At 42.9% G+C, this 22,142-nt stretch overlaps 1 protein-coding gene across 2 annotated transcripts in view; it reads right to left on the bottom strand.

Moving 5' to 3' along the window:
• The window catches only part of DTNBP1 (dystrobrevin binding protein 1), a 131,655-nt gene that overhangs the window by 42,307 nt on the left and 67,206 nt on the right, over window positions 1-22,142 (bottom strand). For both annotated transcript variants that reach the window (XM_023253668.2, XM_023253667.2), the window contains exon 7: window positions 17,793-17,815. In XM_023253668.2, coding sequence (XP_023109436.2) covers window positions 17,793-17,815 — 23 coding nt within the window. The remainder of the gene's footprint in view (window positions 1-17,792; window positions 17,816-22,142) is intronic.

Genomic DNA, 22,142 nt, shown 5'->3' with positions numbered 1-22,142 from the left:
TTTCACGGAGACTTTTTAAAAAATACTTTATTGTGCTATTCCAGTGTTAAATTTGAAAAAAAGGTGTACGGTAATACCTCCATACCACAGTCTGGAAAACCCACACACACTTTCCTTTGGTGTATAACATAATGTAGACTCCCCTGAAGGCAATCTGAGAAAAGGCTGAATATGAAGCAAACGAAAAAGTAAGGAAAGAAAATAACGTTTGCCACCGCTCCCCAAAATCACCCGCACGGGCAAGGGACCACCCAACTTCTCCTCAGTTCTATGGTAACATTTCAAGTTGTAACTAGCATTCTGGTATTCAGCCTCACCACGGCACGAATGACAGAATCGGCAAAATTGGCAACAAAAACGCCCCTGGAAAGGAAGGAGAGGGCAAAGATGCTATCAGGGCTGTGGGTCCTGTTGGCGAAACAGCTTTCGGGGTGACGGAAGTTTTCTTTTCGAAAATTTACTACAGATTAAGGAGAAAAACACTTCTCAGAAAACTGTCTGGTTCAAGATGAACTCAGCAGGTGGTGGCATACCTTTAAAGTTTTCAGTACGGGGAAAAAAAAATTCTGGCAACCCTATTTTCTTTCCAAGCCCTACGTTAGGTACGTGTCATGCTTCCTAGGGGAATGCTTTATTTTTAAAATGTTTTGCCCTCGAGTCCTTTTAATAGCAGATACTTCAGAAACTTACACCCAAAAACCTCAATGCAAAAAACAAGTCGTTTTCAACTTGGCCATGGAACTAACACCCACACACGAGGCTTGGTTCACGGCACCGCTGCTCTCTCTCTTCACATTCTTCCTCTGTCCTCTCCCAACTGCCTGTTTCTACCTCGCCAGCTCCCCGCAGGCAGAATCTGGTGTTTCCCCCCATCTCTTCCTTTCCCTATCCTCGGGAAGACCTCGCACACAATTTTCCTAACACCTTTCTCTATTTAATGCGTCACATTTCTGCGAATTTTAATACTGCTGCCGGGATGAACTCCTGGAGCCCATCGTCTGCTCTCCCCTCACGCCTGGACACAACATCGTCCGCAGAAGTTAGCGACGGCACTGGACCGACCCGCAGCGTGCCCGCCCTGCCGGGCACTCCTCTCCAGCAGCTACGCCACAGGCGGCCTCCTGAGCCGCTGCCTCCTTTCCTTGCCCACATCCGCTGGGCAAACCCCATCTCAGGTTCTTGTGAAACGGGCCAATCTCATTCGGCAACCGGGAACCAAAACCCCTACCATCCTGTCCTATGTGCATTTACAGCTCACACCTCAGGGCCAGTTCGTGCCTCTGCCGTTTACCCACAGACGGGCCCCGGGCTCAGTGTTAGCCCCGCACAGATGGGCGTGAGAGGGTCCTTGTGCTTAAGGACCTCAGAGTCCACTCGTGTGGGAAAGTCACTGCAGAAAACTACAATTCAACATGGATTAGATGAGGGAGGGGCAACTAAGCAACTAAGGGGGCCATGGAAGCAGAAGAGAGGGGTAGGACCTACCTAACCTGCTTGCCAGGAGGCCTTCTAGGAGGAAGGGGCATCTAAGCAGGCCTCACAGGGGAATGTGTAGAAGCCAGATGAGGGCACGAGGGGGAAGACACGGATCTGAGAAGAGCCTGAACGGAGGCGGAAACAGATGACGGAGTGTTTCTGGACCATGAGGTCCAACACGGAGGAACGAATGATGAAGCCAGAGAGGCGAGCACAGCTTTCAAGGAGGCTTCTGTCTCCTGTGTTAAAAGAGCTGTGACTCCGTTCTCCTAATTACTGTAGGCAAGGTCATCTGGGGTGGGGCAGTTTTAACAGTTACGTGCTTACTTTTGCCATTAGTTCCTATTCGTGTCAAGGGACAGTAATTTTCCATTCATAACAATAACTGTACTTTAAGATACAATTTCATACTGAGCCGATTTAAAGAAAACCAGTTGACAACAGTGTGGACTGTACATGGACAGGACAAACACTGAAAGCAAAGCTCAAATGACTGATGTGCGGGAGATGCGGCCACAAGACCAGGGAGCCATCCGAGCCTCAATGGCAGACGGGGGCAGACAGACGTGAGGTTTCGGGTGGGTGGCTGTGGCAACGCGTGGAAGCCAGAGTGGAAAGGCGGCCGGGCCAGAATGCAAGGAAGGAAAATGTCCACTCATCCCATGAACGTGTATTCAGTGCAGTCACTGTTCTATACGCTCTGGATAAAGCAGAGAAAAGCCAGAGAAACGTTATGTCAGGTCTGCACTCTGACCAAAAAGAAAATGAAATAAAACGAAGCCAGGTAAAGGGAGAGAGTGAAGGCTGCATGATTTAAGAGGAGCCCCCTCGCGGAGGCAGCTGGAAGGAAGGAGCCGGGCGGCTGCCTGGAGGAAGAACAGTGCGGGCCTGGGAGAGGATGGGTGGAGAGGAGGGCAGAGAGGGACTCGGGGCCTGCGTGGGGAGGGCCTCGCAGACCAGGAGAAGGGCTCGGACGCTACCCTCGGGGTGATGGGGTGACCGGAAGCCAGAAGTGCATCTTGGGCAAGGAGGTGGCCTCTCGGATGGCGGAGGGGAGTGCAGGCAGGGAGCGGGCAGCAGCGGCAGGGACGGGGACAGGCGGTCAGGTGTGGGGTCTGGCTCAAAGGCGGCGCTGACCAGATGGACGGAGGACCCGGACGTGAGGTGTGGCAGCGACAGAGGACTCAGGCAGCGCTTTCTGGCTGTGTGGCCCGAGTCCTGGGGCGAATGGCAGTATGGTTTCCTGACCTGGGGAGACAGAAGGGCCTGCGGATGGGGGGGGCAACCTGTGGAGGGCAAGATGCCTGCGAGCAAAGCTGCAGGGACCCCGAGTTGGGAGCCGCCTACACCCACAGAAGATTCAGCGGGGCAGTTAGGGCAGGAGCTGCTGATTCGGGGAGTCATTAGCGTCAGGTGGCATTCTGAGCCTTGGGACTGCAGCAGGAGGCGAGAGAAAAGGTCCAAGGATGGAACCCAGCTCGCAAGGGGGGGAGGGGGGTAAAAAGGACAGTGTGGCAAAGAAGACAGAAAAAGAACCACGAACCAGGGAAAATGAGAGCCATCGCTGGGAATGATTCAGCAGGAGGCAAAAACTAATGATGTAGGAAGGGGGGGTGGGGGCGGAATAGCCAAAGTCCTGAAGGAGGAGAGGGCAGATCGGAGGCAATGCGAAAGGGAGAGGTGGCTCGGGGAGCAGGGACAGTCCCCCAGGGTTGGGGGTAAGACAGACCCTAAGCGGACACACAGGCAGCCAGAGCGGCGGTGGAGGAAACACGCGAGTTCCTTCTGACCGCTTCTACTTCCTCGGTGAAATCAGAAGAAACCAATCAGGAATGAGGAGGGGAGAGGGGAGGTCGGCAGTGACAGGAGAGAAGCTGCCAGGCTGTGCTCCAGGCTCTTGTGGACAGGATGTGAAGTGCGGCCCTGAGGAAAGGCGGCCGGGTTTCTGTTTTCCGGAGACGTTCAGCTGCTCGGGGCCAGGCATCACACAGGCAGAGTTTAATTTAACCGATCCAAACCTTCCAACAACAGAGGTAGGGAACCACACAGGACTATTCCCTCGGACTAGAAAAAAATAATAACCTAAATGGCAAAAAACTGAGTGTTCACTTTGCGCCGTCCGTCCGAGCAAGTTTCCGGTTAACTAGTAAAACCAGCAAATGACAATTAGCATAAAAACTAGCAGAAACTACAAGTTAAAAGTTTTTCTTAGGATTGGGAAAGAACTTTTTTCAGGCATAAATGCAATGGAGGACGTAATTTTAAAACATTCATTTGAATATATCAAAATATTAAACTTCCGTGTGTAATTAATGAAGTAAACAAAATTAAAGGGCAAATAACCAGCTGGGAAAAATATCTGCGATAAACAGGACCACAATGTGACAATCGTAATATGTGACAGTCTCACTCAAATCAACAAGTGCATGAAAACCTCACATGAAAGCGGGGAAAAGCATGAACAAAACAGTTCACGATGAAAGGCCAATAAGTCAAATTTCATCTCAGCAGCGCACCTCAGTCAATAATCACATATTTTAATGACATGGGACGATCTTGATTTCATAATGTGGAAGAACAAGGAACAGAACTGTTTACACACTATCTCAGCTTTGGGTGTGTGTGTGTGTGTGTGTGTGTCCATCCCTGACTGATGATGGTCTGACTTACAACTTTTCAACGTGACAATGGTGCGAGAGTGATAGCCATTCGGCAGAAGCCTTGAGTTCTGAATGCTAATCTTTTCCCAGGCTGGTGACACACGAAACGGTCCTCTCCCGCGAGGTGGGGCAGTGGCCGCAGCTGCCAGTCAGCCACACGATCATGACGGGGAACAACTGGAACGTGGACAACCACTCTGTACCCATGCAACCACTGTTCCCACTTTCACTACAGAGTTCAGTAATTACACGAGACATTCAACACTTTAGTATCAAACAGGCTTTGTGCTAGATGATTCCGCCCAACTGTAGGCTAATATAACTGCTCACGGGGGAGCCTGAGGGGGCTCAGTCAGTTAAGCATCCGACTTTGGCTCAGGTCATGACCTCATGGTTCATGAGTTCGAGCCCCACATTGGGCTCTGTGCGAACAGCTCAGAGGCTGGAGCCTGCTTCTGATTCTGTGTCTCCCTCTCTCTCTGCCCCTCCCCTGCTCACACTCTCTCTCTCTCTCTCTCTCTCAAAAATAAACATTAAAAAAAAAAAAGTGCTCTAAGCATGTGTAAGGTAAGCTAGCCTGAGCTATGATGTCCAGTAGGTTAGGTATATTAATGCATTTTCAACTTGCAATGGGTTTACCAGTACATAATCCCCATGGTAACTTGAGGAAGGGGTGTGTGTACGTGTGTGTGTGTGTGTGTGTGTGTCTTCCAAAATTTTTGAGACTGCTTCTGATCAGCAATTCAATTTTTTTCTTGGTAGCATTTTATAAATTGTCCACATTAGAGATACTTTGCTTTTACAGACATTAAAAAATAATAATAATAAAGATATGGTGGGGGCACTTTCCTGTTGAAAAAGATGTGGGCATTGTGGTTAAACATGAACTGACCGGGTGAAAAAGGGAATGCTACATTACTAGTCACCATTTCTGGAAGACCACAGTTCCCCACGCCATTTTCCTAAGGGGTACTGAAAACCAGAGTGTGGCCGGACAAGAGTGATGAGAACAAAGCATTTCCAACCAGGTATTATGAAAAACAAAGGTGAGGGAGCTAAGACTCTGAAACTCAGGAAAGTCCATGGAGAATAAGGCTGTTCAACCAACTCTAGACACACATCCCCAGAATAGCCCAAAAAGGGATTTTATACAGAATAAGATGCTGGATTATAGCACTGAAAAGGTTTTTCTAAGGTAAGATTCCGGAAGTGGAAAAAGGGGACGCTGTCTGAAATTCCTTTAAAACTATTAGGCAGAAATCAGTATCTGAAGTTAATAAGACTGTATTTTAAGAAAAGTTCCAGTTTTCACATCGGACTCAGGTGTGGTGTGAGGAAGGGATCGGGAAGCCTTCACAAGTTTTTCTTTCAGTCCTGTTTTAAGCCTCAATCCACATTCCACATTCAGAGCAGTCTTTCTAGGGCCCTGTAGCATCCATCAGCTTGCCTCCCCCTTTTCTTACACTGGGTTTTGCTTGGTATTTGTCTTTAAAACAAATACTCAGCAAGACAGGTACGCAGTTAAACTGGAGTTAAAGATGAAATGTCAACAAGCTACTTAGCTATTAAAGTGTGTGAATTTAAGCTGATCTGGCCCAGAAAGAGAGTGGGACAAAAGAATGAGAATAAATATAACAGGTAAAGAAAAAACTATAGGAACAGAAAATTATTCTCATTTTCACTGTTTGCTTTCCCCCACATCCCATGAATGATTGTGGTGAAGTGAGAAAAACACAAGTTTTGAGGGAAGACATTCCTGGGTTTAAATCCCTGCTGAAATGCTCACTGGCCAGTGAACTTGTCGAATCTCTCAGCGTCAAGTTTCTCATCCTATGAGGTTAGTTAACCTCGTACTAACTGAGCTACTATGATACTACAATGAGCCAGGCACATAGTGTACTACAGATACTTAATCGTTTCCTTTTTAAAAATTTTTTATTTTTTTAAATTTATGTCCAAATTAGTTAGTATATAGTGCAATGATTTCAGGAGTAGATTCCTTAGTGCCCCTTACCCATTTAGCCCATCCCCCCTCCCACACCCCCTCCAGTAACCCTCAGTTTATTCTCCGTATTTATAAGTCTCTTCTGTTTTGTCCCCCTCCCTGTTTTTATATTATTTTTATTTCCCTTCCCTTATGTTCATCTGTTTTGTCTCTTAAAGTCCTCATATGAGTGAAGTCATATGATTTTTCTTTCTCTAATTTCACTTAGCATAATACCCTCCAGTTCCATCCACATAGTTGCAAATGGCAAGATTTCATTCTTTTTGACTGCCGAGTAATACTCCATTGTGTATATATACCACATCTTCTTTATCCATTCATCCATCGATGGACATTTGGGCTCTTTCCATACCTTGGCTATTGTGGATAGTGCTGCTATATACATGGGGGTGCCTGTGTCCCTTCGAAACAGCACACCTGTTTCCCTTGGATAAATGCCTACTAGTGCAATTGCTGGGTCGTAGGGTAGTTCTATTTTTAGTTTTGTGAGGATCGTTTCCTTCTTTTTATGAAAATTTTCATAGAAATAACAGAATTATACTCCTATACCTATAATGGTACAGCTGGGATTCTGTACCACATTAATTTTATTACATGTAAAAAGAACAAATCCTCAGGTCAAGTTCATATGTTCAAATATTTATTTTTCTGTTGCATTTTTGAAATTATGAAGACAGTTTTCATTACAAGTATTTTTTTGCTTTCAATTAAAACTAAATGTAAACAGAACTAGCAGCGATCCTCACCTGGCAAGTTTCTGACTGTTCAATTTCATCTTATCTACAGCTACAGTGCTTCACTCGTAAGTTTTCAAAACTGTAATGAGAAGACTTGCAAGTGAACAGCCTGTGAGTAAGTACCTTATGCTCCCCTTTGTTATCTTACACTAACACTTCCATTCTCGAGAAAAACAGAAAACTGAGGTAAATACCTCAGTATTGTTCCAATGCGTCTGTAGTTATTTCCCTTATCTTAGGGGTAAGCACTGTTTTATTCCTCGACTGCAGTCAAACGGACAAAATTTCATATACTTTTATTGACAGAATGGGCATACCTCCACAAGGAAAGCCAGATGAGTATTTAAGACGGGGAGCGAGCTTAGGGCCCAGAAGGGCCACCTGGACTTCTCCCTTGTCCCGAGGTCTATAAAAATCACCAAGCGGCCCCCAGTCTTCTGAGAAGGGGCCTGAACAGTTTCCACAACTGAGCTACAAGATCCTACGTGTCATTTTCCGGCACAAACCTCCAAAAAGACCTGACACAAAATCAGGCGGCTCCATATAAAAATCTCTTTTTGAGCCTGACAGGTAAAATTTTTCATAGAACTCTCCTTTTTGTGGGACTGGAATTTAGTTTGCTGAAAGGTGTAATTTTTGCTGTCAAGTTTATACTGGGTTCCAGCAGAAAGGTAATGAAACAGAACAGCTGTGTTCATTCATGATACCAGCATACACGACATAAAACAAAAAGCTGTTCTGATGCCGTTTGAACAGACGCGACTGCTAGGATTACTAGTTACACAACAGTGGTATGTAATCACAGGTAACAGGTAAGCAACACAACCCTGATCTCAAGGCTCTCCTTTGTGGAGTTTAATACCCAAACAAGCTGTTAGAACTCCAGTTCCCCTTGAGCATAAAATAGCTTCTGGGAGAGTCCTGGATCATGCCACGCTATGACATCTTATGACAGGCTATTAGGATAAAGAGTCAACTAGGTCTTAAAAATAAACTAAGAACCAAAAATCCACAGACAGGATATAACTATTTCTGTACTCCAGGACACAGACAGCAACTTCACTTAAATACTAAGTTATAGGATATAAACCTGGGTTTCAAAAATGAATATACACTTGCACATATTGACACGTGAAAGAAAAAAGAGCAGATACTAAAAGTCTTGCCAATATTCACCGACAAGTCAAGATTTTCAGGGAGTCATTTCTTCCATGAATAATTTAAAGTTTTAAAATTTAATACCAGATTATATCTATATTCAAAGCTTTACTCTTAACCACCACTATGTTAAGACGGTATGACCGAGGGAAGCAAATGCCATTTATTATAGATTCCCTATAAATAAATACTTTAAAAATAAACACTGAAGTTCTTACTTCCCCCATTCTTACCGGTTTATCCCTGAACAACTAACTAATGAACGAGAATGTGGTAATGCCTCAGGTTAGAGTTTGATTCCACTAATGCTCCAGTTTTACAATGAATTCTTGAGCTACCATTTTGCTTCAGTTAATATTTGTATCTATGCTTAAAAAGCCTGAAAGGTTCGGCTATCCTGTACACAAGATGGACACGAGAGAGGGAGAAAAAGAAGGAACTTTCCACCGAACTCAAGTCTGATGTCCCTTATTCTAATCTGTAATCTACAAAATCAGAATGCTCATGATGGCGTAAGCTGTCAAGGCAAAATGCACTTCTTTCATTTTCTCCCCCTTGAAAACCAGTGGGTTTCTGTCTGACAGGGGACGATCCACAGCATGGCTTAACACATGCCACCTAAAAGGCATAATGGAGTTTTTAAATACGGAGTTTTTAAAAAATGCAGTAATTATTAAAAATTATTCAGTTTTCTCCATGCATAGATTTCTCAACCCCAAAAAGCCATTAATGTAAGGTATCATTTTTGCAGTAAATTCCACAAGCTTAATATCCCTGTATATGTATTTACAAAAATGCCACACATAGCCATCACCAAAACCATGGCCTCTAGCCAACAAGTGTTAAAGTGCTTTGAAGTTCTGGATAATCAGAAAAATAATACATATATATATATATATATATATAAATATATATATATTTTTTTATCTGTATGAAGCATTAGGACATTCTCAAAATCCAATTGAAAATCAGCCATTTTAGACAAACCCATATAGTAGCATGGAATGAATTTTAACTTTACACAGTTGGATATGGCTCACATATTTAACTATATCAACTGCTTGTTGGAAAATGAACATACCGGCAACAAAGGATGCTGAATTAGTTTTATGGAGCTGCACCACATAAGAATTGGACTCATTACTGTAATAGCTGGCATGACTCTCCTGGTATTTCATATTTATCTTTTAATGTAAATGCCGCCTCATATAAACGCCTGTCTGGTGCATTTCACCTGATGGATGATAACACACAGTATGATAAAACCCAAAGTCCTACATTTCCAGGCAACGCTGTTTTTTATTTATTTGTTTTTAGGTATCAGTTTGGTAGTTATTACTTGGTAACACACAGAGAGTAATAATGCTTTCATTAACATGTACTACTTGAAGATCCAAAGCAAACTGAAATTTAATTTCTGCTTTTTAAGAATATATCATCTGTGTACCATGCAAACACTGCAATGTACTCAAGCATGGAGGCGAAAACTGTAAAGAAAAGCAGTGAAGGAAAAACATAAAAGAAAGTTCCACCTACAGGGATCCCTCTGACTATTCTCGGTGAGTCCTGGAGATGACATGGATGTGGAAAGTGACCAGGTAAACAGGAGCTCAGTGCCGGTCAAGTGAAACCTCCCGTTAGCACGCAGCTCCCCTGATGTGCATCCTCTGAGATGTGGAACAAAGGAAGTGAGGCTGAAGCCAGAAGCAGGTTTTTCCAAAGAGGCTGTATTAAGCCTGTTAGTTTTCTGCTGATGGCTCAGGCAGACACATATCGGAATCTACTGCCTCTATAAAAGCCACATGCAGGCTCTCGGGGCTCTGGTGTGCAAAGACGTATGCACAGATCTGGGGCCATACCAAATGCCGCTCACAAAAGGGGGGTGGGGGCTGAAAAGACACTAAACTCAGGTGAATTCGTCATTTAGACACAGAGATGTGTTAGTGACATACCAAAAGGGAGAAGAAACCTTGCTATGTGAAAGGAATACACTAAAGATTAAGAATAGAGTTCGTGTCACAACACGTAAGGTATCTTTAGCCATCCCCCGCTTCACTTTTAACATAAATTCAGCCTAAAGGTTTCTTCAAATTCAGCGACACTCACCACTGGCTTAGAATGTGCTATATGTTCTTAATAAATATCTTAAATCATGACGATTCCGACAGTTACAGACACTTGTCAACAATGTCTGCCTGTTTCAGAAGAGGATGCTCTAACCCACTCCCTCTGGTCGGCTCTGAGTCCAGCTTTGCCAGCCACCGCCCCCCCCCCCCCGCCCCGTCCCCCCTTCAGCCTCAGCCTCTCCTCCCCTTTCATACAGACAGACTCAAGGTTCTCACAAATTTAAAAAACAAACAACAACAACAAGTCCTCCTTTGAACCTAACCCTGTCCTCTAACCTCTCTTCTTTCCTCCCCGGAGCCGTAGCTTTTGAAAGCATTCTAGCTACTTTCCGTTTGTTTGACTATCTAATAACCAGCAATGTGCCAAGCGCCCAGCTCACAGGGGTGAACAAGACAGAACATTCCCCTCACCCTTCAATCCTCCACCGCTCAGTTTCCACTGCCCCCGTCGCACACGAACACCCATGCTGCTGACACCGTTCCCAGTTACCTCACCCATCAGCCTCCAGTTGCCCGATTAAATGACCCTTTTCTTTACTTTCTCTACAATAGTACGACACTGCTTCTTGGCATTTCCTTGAACGTTCTGTTTAGGAATACCAGTCTTCCCTCATCTCTGTGGCCGACTGCCCTCAGCCTCCATTATAAGCAGTAGAGCTGACCCTTGAACAACGTGGGTTTGAATGGAATGGATCTACTTACGGGTGATTATTTTTACATAAATCCAGTACAGTAGTGTAAATGTGCTTACTCTTCCTCATGATTTTCTTAATAACATTTTCTTTTCTCTCACTTACTTCAAGAATTCATTACATAATCTATATAACATGCAACTATTTATATTATGGGTAAGGCTTCTGATCAACAGAAGTCCGTTAGGCTTCCAGGGGGAGTCAAAAGTTATACACAGATTTTCAATCACGCAGGCGGTCGATGCCCCTATCCCCCATGTTGTCCACGGGTCAATTATACGTTCCCTTCTTGTGCTTATCTGGTGAATGTTAGTGCTTCCTAGATTTCTATCCCCGGCCATCTTCTTTTGGGTTCTGCCGGCTCTCTGTGGGCAACTTCAGCCAAACTCCCCTATATGCTCCCAAATATAGCTCAGATTTTTCTCTCTCGAGGCCCAATGACTCACTGGACACCTCTACCTGCAATGTCTCACAGACACCTCCAATTTAATATGATCAAGACAGAATTCACTCAACAAGAATAAAATATTTAGGGATAAATTTAACAAAAGTCCTAGACTTCTATGGAAAATAAAACACTTCTGAGAAAAATCAAAGATCTAAATAAACGGAGACACAGTCCTTGTTCATGCATTGGAAGACTCAAAATTAAAACAGCAATTCTTGCCAAGTTGATCTATATATTCAACACAATCCCTATCCAGATCACAGCATTCTTCCTTTTTTAAAGAAATTCACAAGGGGTGCCTGGGTGGCTCAGTCGGTTAAGTGTCCGACTTCAGCTCAGGTCAAGATCTCACAGTTCATAGGTTTGAGCCCCACGTTGGGCTCTGTGCTGACAGCTCGGAGCCTGGAGCCTGGTTCGGGTTCTGTGTCTCCCTCTCTCTTTCCTCCTCCCCTACTCATGTTTTGTCTCTGTCTCAAAAATAAACACTAAAAAAAAAAAAAAAAAAAAAAAAATCACTGAATTGTACATTTAAAGATGGATGAATTTTGTAGTATACAAATCGAACCTCAGTAAGATTGTTCTTAAAAATCATTTCTCAATCCATTGGATACCAAAAAGTTTTATGGGGTTATTGGGAACTTGCCTGCAAAACCGATACATTTACATCCCTCTCCTCCACCCAAATCAGCCAAATTCGCTACCATTCCCTCCCAAACCTGCTTTGACCCGTATTATATTTCTTGAAGGAAAACACATAACCTGTGCACATGCCCTAGCCAGAAGTGTAAGAGGAACCCTACACAGTTAGAAAAGTCTTTTTATTCCACCCACCCAGTTTTTTTGTTCCTGTGTCTCTCTCTCCAATCTACCACTGCCTCAAATTCAAATCTTTTAAGTTTCCCAGTGAATCTCTTACTGGAGACTTGCTCTTTCCAACCCATCTTTCATGTGATACCAGAACGCTTGCTCTAACATGCAGATCTGATTCTACCAGCCTAATGAAAACCCTTTGGGTCCCCCCAGGCCCACCCTGTGTCTACCAGCTACAGCAGTACCCTCCCTCCTCTAAGCCCATGTACCTCCACCATGAGTTAAGAACCTTTACGTGGACCCCAAATGCATACATTTATATAAGACAGATATGAGTTCCGGTACCAGTGTATTCTATAACCTACACAAAAATGGAAATTTAAAAGGATGACGTAAAACAGAAACAAGGGGAAGTTCCAGCTCTCTTCTGCACTCCCAATGTTTTGCACAGTCGCATCCCTCCTTGGAGACCCCCAGCCCAAAGGAAAAAGCCTAACCTCCTTTGTATGACATTTAAGGCTGTGTATCGTTTGTTCCCTGCCTACATCCCCACTTTGTCCCTCACTACTTCAGCCCCACACACCATATGCTTTAGCTGTTAACAAATTATTTGTAGTTCCCTCATTGAACAAGAAGTTAAATCTTCACTTGTGTTCTTGAAATAAACATCTCCACATCTCTGCAACTGTTCTTTCCTCTTTCTGCAATGTCCTTATTACCCTTTCCGACCTGGTAAGTACTCTTCATTCAGATCCAGCTCAAGTGCGGCTGCCTCTCTCTAAATAGTCCATTATTCCTGCCTTAGTGTGCTTATTTCTATCATAATTTTCTTTGCATTGTATTAAACATACGTATTTGCCTCTCTATCCTGCAAGGGTTGCCACAGGGCTTAGCTCCTTGAGGACAGAGGACAACGATAGGATTCAAACAGTCTCCCCCACTTAAATACTGCCAAACAGCAGCTGAACAGTTGTGCCTCACATGTTAAGCTAACTCTTTTTTAAGTTTATTTATTTATTTTGAGAGAGAGAGAGAGAGCGCGTGCGCACGTGCACAGGAGGGGCAGAGAGAGAGGGAGAGAGAGAATCCCAAACAGGCTCCGCATTGTCAGCACGGAGCCCGGTGTGGGGCTCGAACTCAGGAACTGTGAGATCGTGACCTGAGCTGAAACCAAGAATCGGACGCTTAACTGACGGAGCCCCCCAGGAGCTCCTGTTAAGCTAACTCTTGAATGGAATCAACAAACTCTCCCCAAGTTTACTATCTGTCATAATCCAGATTTATAACGTGCTAAGGGCTGCAAGCCAGAAGAGTCATCCAAACACGTGAGACTCCCAAAGGTCTCAGAACTCTCTGATTCAGGTAACCTCTACAATTTTGTGACTTCTAGTTTTACTCAGATTAGCCATCATCACTGGGAACCTGCTCCACCGCTAAGATCTCAAACTGAAATTCCTTCTTTGACCACAAGATCCACCTCAACCACTGACCTGTTGTTCTCCGTCTTTATGGTGCACACCATCCCCCGTGCCTCAGATCCTGTTTATTTAACTGGTCTAGCCAGGCCTCTCCCTTCCAGCCTGAATTCCACAGCCAGTCATTTTAACCCTGCTCTCATTAGTTTCCAAGATTATCAAGCGCTGCTGATTCACCATATGCGCCCTCCCAATTCCCAACCCTGTGTTCACTACAGCGTATTTATTTCAGTTTTTATTGCTACTTCTGGGCCTAGTCCTACAAAATTCAGACCATCTTACCCTAAATGGATTCTCCAAAAAATTGTTTCCTCTCTCCATGTCAACTTTTCCCCCATATTACCAGGCATCTCTCCTTCTGTAAGGTTTCAGGGAAAGAGATGTCCCTCGATCCTTCCCAAAGACAATTCATCTGGATGTCACTGCTTTCCATCTTCTCTAGGATCTTACTCAACTCCTTAACATCTCAATTTCACCTTCTCCCCTGACCTTGACCTGATTCTGTCTCACGTTACTTTTTTATTTCTGTCCTTTCATTCAAGGAAGAATGCTGAGTTCGCATCACCTTTATATCCTAACTTCTCGTACACTACTGATTTACAATCTGGATTCCCCCCCTTACAAATAGCTCTTTTGGGTCACCAATTACCAATTTGACAATCTGTTCACTGTCAAATCCAATGGGATTTCCCCATTCTGCTCAACTTCCTTGTAGTACTTAAATCACTGATAACCACTTCTTTAAACTTTCCCCTCTATGTCCTTCCTTATCACTAAATTGTCTCAGTCTTCCTCTCATATCTTTGCCCACTCCAGCCCTAGCTCTTTCATGGCTTTGCTTTCCAGAGCTAAGCCATAATTGTGATCACTGTATCAGGCTGGCCTTAGCTGCTCTCCCCCACATGTTCACATGATGATCCACTCACTGTGATAGTGGTAACTCCTAAGTCCTGGCATGTTTTCACACTGTCAGTCACATTTCTGACAAGGCTGGATAATTTTGTATTAAGATTACAATGGACATCCTCTTACATGATACAACTGGATCCCATGTTGGTCATTTAATTTTTTAAAAAGCAGATAATACAGGAATCCATTAAAAACACATATACACTGTAATATAAAATATAACCATAGTAAAACAAAATGCAGCCATATGTCTATTCATGAATTCTTTGAGCACAGATAGGTCCACTGATTAAAAATTCTTACATAAGCCATCCATACTACAATGAATAAAATTTCCAGTCTATTTTTAAAAGCACAGCAGGAATTTAAGATGTGTGAAACAATCTGTGTACAGAACCTCTCAGGATTTTTATTATTTTTCCCCAATTCTTTTCTGTCTTGAATTTTACCTTTTGTAGCAATTAAAAAAAATCTATTTACATATACTAAGTCTTCCAAAGCTGTCAACTTTGTTTTCTTACCAACAGTTCTCCTTAACACTGAGGTTTCATCGTTTTTTTTTCTTTTCTGATATTTAATTAAACTACAGATTATAAAACAAGTATAAATGAGTTCAAGAACAAACAACTCACTCTGGGTAAGCATTCAATGCAACTAGCAGAAATAAAAACATTTGGGTGGACTGGTGAGTAGCCTACCAGCCATGAGGATTCAGCATGCTGTGGGTATCGGTCGGTATATTTCATGGAGAACGATAGTTAATCTGGTGAGGCACCCGAGTGAAGGCAGAAGAACGAGCCCGCCTAGCAAAGCCACGTTAAGTCAGGAATTACGGAGGCAAGCGGCACAATATTTCTAGACATAATCCTTTAAAAATCTTGAGAGATTTGTAGATTTATACATGGAACAATAAGCTATTTTAAAAATTAAAATGTAAAAATTATAAATAATCCTAACAAAGAGGCATGTCTATTCATGGCAAATTTTGTACGTCCTTAAGGACTGTGAAAAACTTATTTATTCTACACATACTTATGATAATGGAATGCCTTCCCCAGTGAAAATTAAAAATTAAGATTTCTGAGATCCTACCCTTCTTTTTTGATTGTTTAATATTCAAGTGACTATCATCAAAAGGTTTTTTAAAAACGTAATCTTCAGGGAACACAGAAAACCTTCCTGTTGCCAATATTAAAAAAAAAAAAAATTAACAATAAGTTACCAGTTTCTAATATCGTAGAAATGTGCTACATGTGGTACCTGTGAGAGGGGCACTCATCTCACTAACATCCACGGAGTACAGAAAGAAGAATCCAGAACTTGCATGACATTGATCTATACCACCAACTTTGGGGGGCTACCAATTTTGTTTTTGTTTCCCAAAGTGAGCTTCTCACCTATTTACAAAAAAGCTTCCAAATACAAGTACAGGAGTTAAATAAGACCATTAGAGGAAGTAACATATTTTGCTTTCCTGTAACCTATAAAGGAAAAAGAAAGACAACGTCTGAAAAATAAATTGTTACAATTTGTTTGTATGTTTTTCTTTCTTTTTCTTCCATTAATGTCTTTGAAGAGCAGTTCTATTTCTTTTTTCTTATTATATGCTCCTCATGCTTTTGAAATATTAGCAAACCACTCCATAGGAAAGAACTTTTAATGAATATTGGTACTAAAAAATCTAGATATGATGCAATAATCAATTTAGAGTTTGTTCAAATGTGAGAGCTTTAATTGGCCTATGGGTGGGTGAGATGTGCTGTTAAATGTATCATATTTAGGTGTGTGTGTGTGTGTGTGTGTGTGTGTGTGTGTGTGTGTGTAAGTAAGATACTGTGGCATAAACTGAATTATTGTCTTGGGTAATATGTAACACTATTGAACCTTTTGAAAATGTCTGGTCTCTCACTGTGAACGTTGTCATACAAAAAAAAAAAAAAAAAAAAAAGAAAGAAAGGAAAAAAAGGCCTCAGTACTGAGACAGAACTGAAGTTGACATTTTCGCATCATCTGTGTTCTTGCCTGTCTTTCACTATTAACTTGATTGGTTTTTTTTTCTTCTCCTAATGTTATATAAGATGCTAGTCAACTAAATGAGAGGGAAAAGAACACTTTAGGAGGATTTCAAATCTTATTTTAAACACTGATATAAAATAATATACATGAGTCCTGGTGCACAAATTGATTAGGAATAATGAAAACCATGATAAACACATTATATCACATCATCATTTAACATTACCCTCAACACTCCGGCCACGAACTCAATCATTTACTGTAACTAGAGTCAAACAGAAATCCAGCCAAAACAAGTCTGTTCAATTAGAGTCACAGCAGGAATAGCCTTTATACCTTTTATCCTGAAGATTAGTTATTTTCCCAAAGCATCCAAACAGACCATACACATAAACAATTCAGCGGTAAGTGATATACTGCAAAATCTTCAGTCATTCAGTAAATCTTGGTCAATACTGGCTTATATGTGAAATATAATAAGCATAAAACTCGTTTAATGTGTAATATAAAGGGCAATAATTCAAAGCCTTCCTAGTTACTGAAAAGAGTCTCTCTGAGAATAGTGACTTCTCTACTTAATTGCTAATCAGTTAGTGAAAACATAGCACATTGGAAGGGCTGTGAGCTGCTGGAAAGTTTGTGGTTTTCTTCATTTGTGACCATTGTTGCCCCATGACCAGTAAGGGTCAACGTGACCACAGGTCATTTTTTCAGGGCCTCGGCTTCACCAGTTCCCTAAAATGAAAAGCTGGGTGCTTTTGGAATCTCAGGAAACCGTTCAGCGGAGCTTCTAATTTTACAGACAGAGAAACTGAGCCTGAAAAAGGTAAGAGATTTACCCAAAGCTACAAGACAGTGGCAGAGCAGGACCCAGCACTCAAAGCCTCTTGGGGGTTCAAGCGACTATTAGATCAACTGCAGAAGCACATCTCTCTCTTTACCACCATGCCCTCTCCACGTGGCCCACACTTTGCACAAGGGAGACCAGAATCTTCTTCAACCGCGATTCGCACAACCTCAAAGTTAGGACCATGCCATCCTGACATATTACTTACAATGGTCATTAGCAAAACTCTCACTGAGTATATGTGTTATAGCTCAAAGAGGGTATCAGAACAACTTGTGATTGAATAAAACTTACAAAAACAGTACTGAGCAAACTTTTTTTAATGTAAACTGTCTGATCTAGAGAAAAAGGAATGAGTTCATCATCAAGAGAGAACATCTGACATCAATTAACTCTCATTTACTTTAAAGGGGAGAATTAAACATAAAATTACCTTTGAAGGTTTCAAGTTCCTTCCTGTAGAAAAAAAGAAGAAAATGTGAATTTTATTTATTTGAAGTATAATTAACATACAGCATTATATTAGTTTCAGGTGTGCAACAACCCTACACATCACTCAAGGCTCACCACAACAAATGCCATCACCATCTGTCCCCAAACAACAGTATTACAATATTATTGACTATATTCCCTATGCTGTACTTTTCATGTCTGTGACTTATTTATTCTATAACTGGAAATCTGGAGGTGCCTGGGTGGCTTGGTGGGTTGAGCGTGGCAACTTCAGCTCAGGTCATGATCTCGTGGTTCATGAATTCGAGCCCCACATTGGGCTCTGTGCTGACAGCTCAGAGCCTGGAGCCTGCTTCAGAGTCTGTGTCTCCCTCTCTCTCTCTCTCTGCCCCTCCTCAGCTCACGCTCGCTCGCTCTCTCAAAAATTAACAAACATCAAAAAAAGATTGTAACTGAAAATTTGTCCCTCTTCATCCCCTTTATTTATTGCACCCATCTCTCTACCCAACTCCCCTCTGGCAACAAACCACCAGTTTGTTCTTTTCTGTATTTAAGAGTCTGGCTTTTTTGTCTGGTAAGAAAATGTATTTGTGGGGGCGCCTGGGTGGCACAGTCGGTTAAGCGTCTGACTTCAGCCAGGTCACGATCTCACGGTCCGTGAGTTCGAGCCCCACGTCAGGCTCTGGGCTGATGGCTCAGAGCCTGGAGGCTGTTTCCGATTCTGTGTCTCCCTCTCTCTCTGCCCCTCCCCCGTTCATGCTCTGTCTTTCTCTGTCCCAAAAATAAATAAACGTTGAAAAAAAAAATTAAAAAAAAAAAAGAAAATGTATTTGTGGTTTTATAGTCATCTATTCCCAATGGAAACTGCTCTTAGATTATAATAAAAATGTATACACTTCAAAGGCGCAGAGGGGCACCTGGGGGGCTTAGTTGGTTAAGCATCCGACTGTTGATCTCAGCCAGGCCATGATCTCAGGGTCGTGACTTCAAGTCCCATGTTGGGATCCACAACAGGTATGGAGCCTACTTAAAAAGGTAAATCAAATAAATAAACTAACTAACTAAATAAAAGCCCAGAGTGGTATTTCTGGATGTTCACATATACTTTACTGAAATTATCAATACAATTAGTCTAAAGCTACTATTTTCAGTTTTTCTGCTATTACCTTATTAATGGCTTAAAACAAAATCCTGCCAGAATTTAAAGAATTAAAACACTGAAACACTTATGTAAAAAAAAAAAAAGGTATTTTTATGCCAGCTATGAACCATCTCCTATATATGAGTCAGTTTATAAAAGCACTTAGCAATTTTCCCTCCACTGATCAATATTAAATAATAGATTTTTAAGATCCGTTAGTGAAAAGTCATCCAGAATAGGTGCCGTTATTTCCCCTTTTAAGTGAAAGAGAAAAGCACATATCAAAGGACTGCGGCCCATAGCTCATCCTGACACAAAAGGGCCAAGCCTCCAGGAAACTGTCTGGTTTGTAATTCTGTCAGTGTCAATTAAGGATCCTGAAATACCAAGTTTCCTGGGGAAATGCACAACAGCAGAAAACAGATAAACAATCATAAAACAAAACATTTTTGACAAAGCAAGTTTTTTTCAGGTTTTCCTTCATAATTTCATAACTATATTTTTCATCATGATTAATAATAATAAAAAGTAATTTGGGGGAGGTAAATTTATTTAGTAAAAGCTTGTGATCCCCCTCAAAATATGAGACATTCATCTTTATTTGCACTCTGGGCTTTACTAAAACCTAGGGATATTCTGAATTCTCACATCCACTCTCCACACCACTAATTACAATACCCCTCATGTTCCAAAATAGTTGACTACAATTAACAGCTGGTGGAGGGGACGGGCAAGCTGCCTGCTGGAAGGCCAAACACAGAATACACTTGTCACAGCCAAGGGAAGGCTCTGAAGTCAGATGGTCACCTCCCTCCTCTTTTCTGAAAACACACTGACTCCTTGTAACAACGCTCCAGTGCCACAGTTCATTAAGACAAAGAGGGTTATTTTCAATCCCATCTTTAAAAAAAAAAGAAAAAAAGTGCAATTGTTTCCCTTCAGCCCATAGTCCCACTTCATTCTGGAAAGATTATTTAGGTCAAGTTAAACATGCCTAAGACTTACTTTATCCTCTGATGATGGGAAGAAGCTGAAAATACGTCACCAAAAGGCAAGATGTAAGAGAACATCTTGCAAAGACACCTTCAATTTACTCCCCACCGATGCCCTCACAGGAGCGATTCTCTAAGCCCGCTGATGGGCGGAAAAGGTGAAAGAGCCCTCAGCTCCATATTCTAAAGAGTAAGTCCTTCTTTGACTATAGGCTTCAGAGTGCACTGGCCTTCCACCTTTTAGAATATGTAACAGTGAGCAAAATTCCTATAAGGTACCTTCTGTTTTCAAAAGCCAGAACTCAAGAGCAATAATTTCAGAGACTTTCTCTCCCCCACCCCCACATCCCCAAACGGCAACAGCTACAAGCAAGACACATAATCCCACGTCTGTTTCATCGATGGGTGGCCGCCCCATAGAGGGACGCAGCCCTTCATGAGGAGGCCCACGCTCACCTCCCCAGCTTTGGGCCGCCTCCTCACGTCAAGAGAAAAGTCAAGAGAAAAGGGGAGAAGCCTAGCAGCACGCGCTGCATACGCATCCCCTATTTATGGACTATCATGACCCACAACTGTTTGTTAAATCTCCAAGAAACTTCCTTCCAGACGTTAAATCATTCCTGTGCCCATTTCCTAAAAAAGAAGACTGGCCGAGGTAGCAAAGGGAAGGATAGGTGTGGTTTAAAGGAAAGATCAGTGTTAAGGGAACTTTCGTTAAAAATTTGTTAAAAATGAGCGGCACCTGGGTGCTCAGTCGGTTAAGCGTCCGACTTCGGCTCAGGTCATGATCTCACGGTTCGTGGGTTCGAGCCCCACGTCAGGCTCTGTGCTGACAGCTCAGAGCCTGGAGCCTGTTTCAGATTCTGTGTCTCCCTCTCTTTCTGCCCCTCCCCCACTCGTGCTCTCTCTCCGTCTCAAAAATAAATAAACATTAAAAAAAATTAAAAACAAAATTTTTAGAAAATGTTTATTCATCTCTGAGAGAGACAGAGACAGCACGAGCAAGGGAGGGGCAGAGAAGAGAGGGAGACAGAGGATCCTAAGCAGGCTCTGCACTGTGAGCACACAGCCCGATTCGGGGTTCGAACTCGTGACCCGTGAGATCATGACCCGAGCCTAAGTCAGACGCTTAACCGACTGAACGACCCAGGGGCCCAGTGTTCTGGAACTTTTAAAGAACTGATAAAGCAGTGGCTTTGAAAGCCTTGAAATCTCCTAGTTTTTAGGGCAGAGTCCACATTTATCGGCAGTAATAAGCATCTGGAAATAACAGACATAAGAGAAGAGAGGGCAAGGCATGCCGGGCCGAGCAGATGCGACAGTGAAACTGAAGACATGGAGGCCACATGATGCAGGGTCTGTATTCAGGCAAGAGCAAACACTGGAGGACGGCAGGCTGAGCGAACAGAAAGAGTGGGAGAGAAGGTTAAAAAGGTAGACGGTTCCGAGTGCCAGGCTAAACGGATCTGGTTTTATTTTTAGCAGGATAGCATGAGCAAAGCTGCGCTTTAGGAAGAACATTCTAGCTGTGATGGATAGATCCAGTGACAAGGGGAAGAACAAAAGCAGGCAGCGCTCAGAAAACTATCAGAGGAGTTTGAAGAAGAGCTAATTAGTGCCTGGGAAGAGCAACATCAGCGGCAAAGGCGACGAACAGGAGGAGGTCCGTTTGAAAACGCCAAGGAGAAGACTCAACAGTCTGGGCAACCGATCCCACAGGGATCCACGGAGGGAGGAGAGGAGTACATTCATCCAGCGGGTTCCGGTCTGGACCCCTGGAAGGCAGGCGAATTCATTAAGAGCAGAACACTCAGGAAGGGGAACAGACTTTGGAGGGCAGCGCATGAGTTCAGTTTGGAATCCGATGAAATAATCTGGCGATGCTGAAAGACAGGACTCCCACCCGCTGAGTAGGCTACTCAAAACTCTAGCTCTTCCAGATTTGTACTTCCTTGCTTCCCAGTCCTGAACAGATTCCAACTTGGCCTCCAAACGCCACCACTGCACAGTCAAGGTCACCAATAATCACATGTTGCGAAATGCAGAGATCACTTCTAACTTTCCATCTGAATCCCTCAGCAGCATTCAACCCAACTGGCAATCCCTTGAGAAAGTTTCCTCTAGTTTTTCTCTCTTCCTTGGATTCTTCTGCTAGCCCCCCCGCCCCCCCCTCCACCTCTTCCAGACCACTACACTC

Source organism: Felis catus, chromosome B2 (assembly GCF_018350175.1).
Source record: "Felis catus isolate Fca126 chromosome B2, F.catus_Fca126_mat1.0, whole genome shotgun sequence".
NCBI classification, from domain to species: Eukaryota; Metazoa; Chordata; class Mammalia; order Carnivora; family Felidae; genus Felis; species Felis catus.
This window is presented reverse-complemented; position numbering and strand designations above follow the sequence as displayed.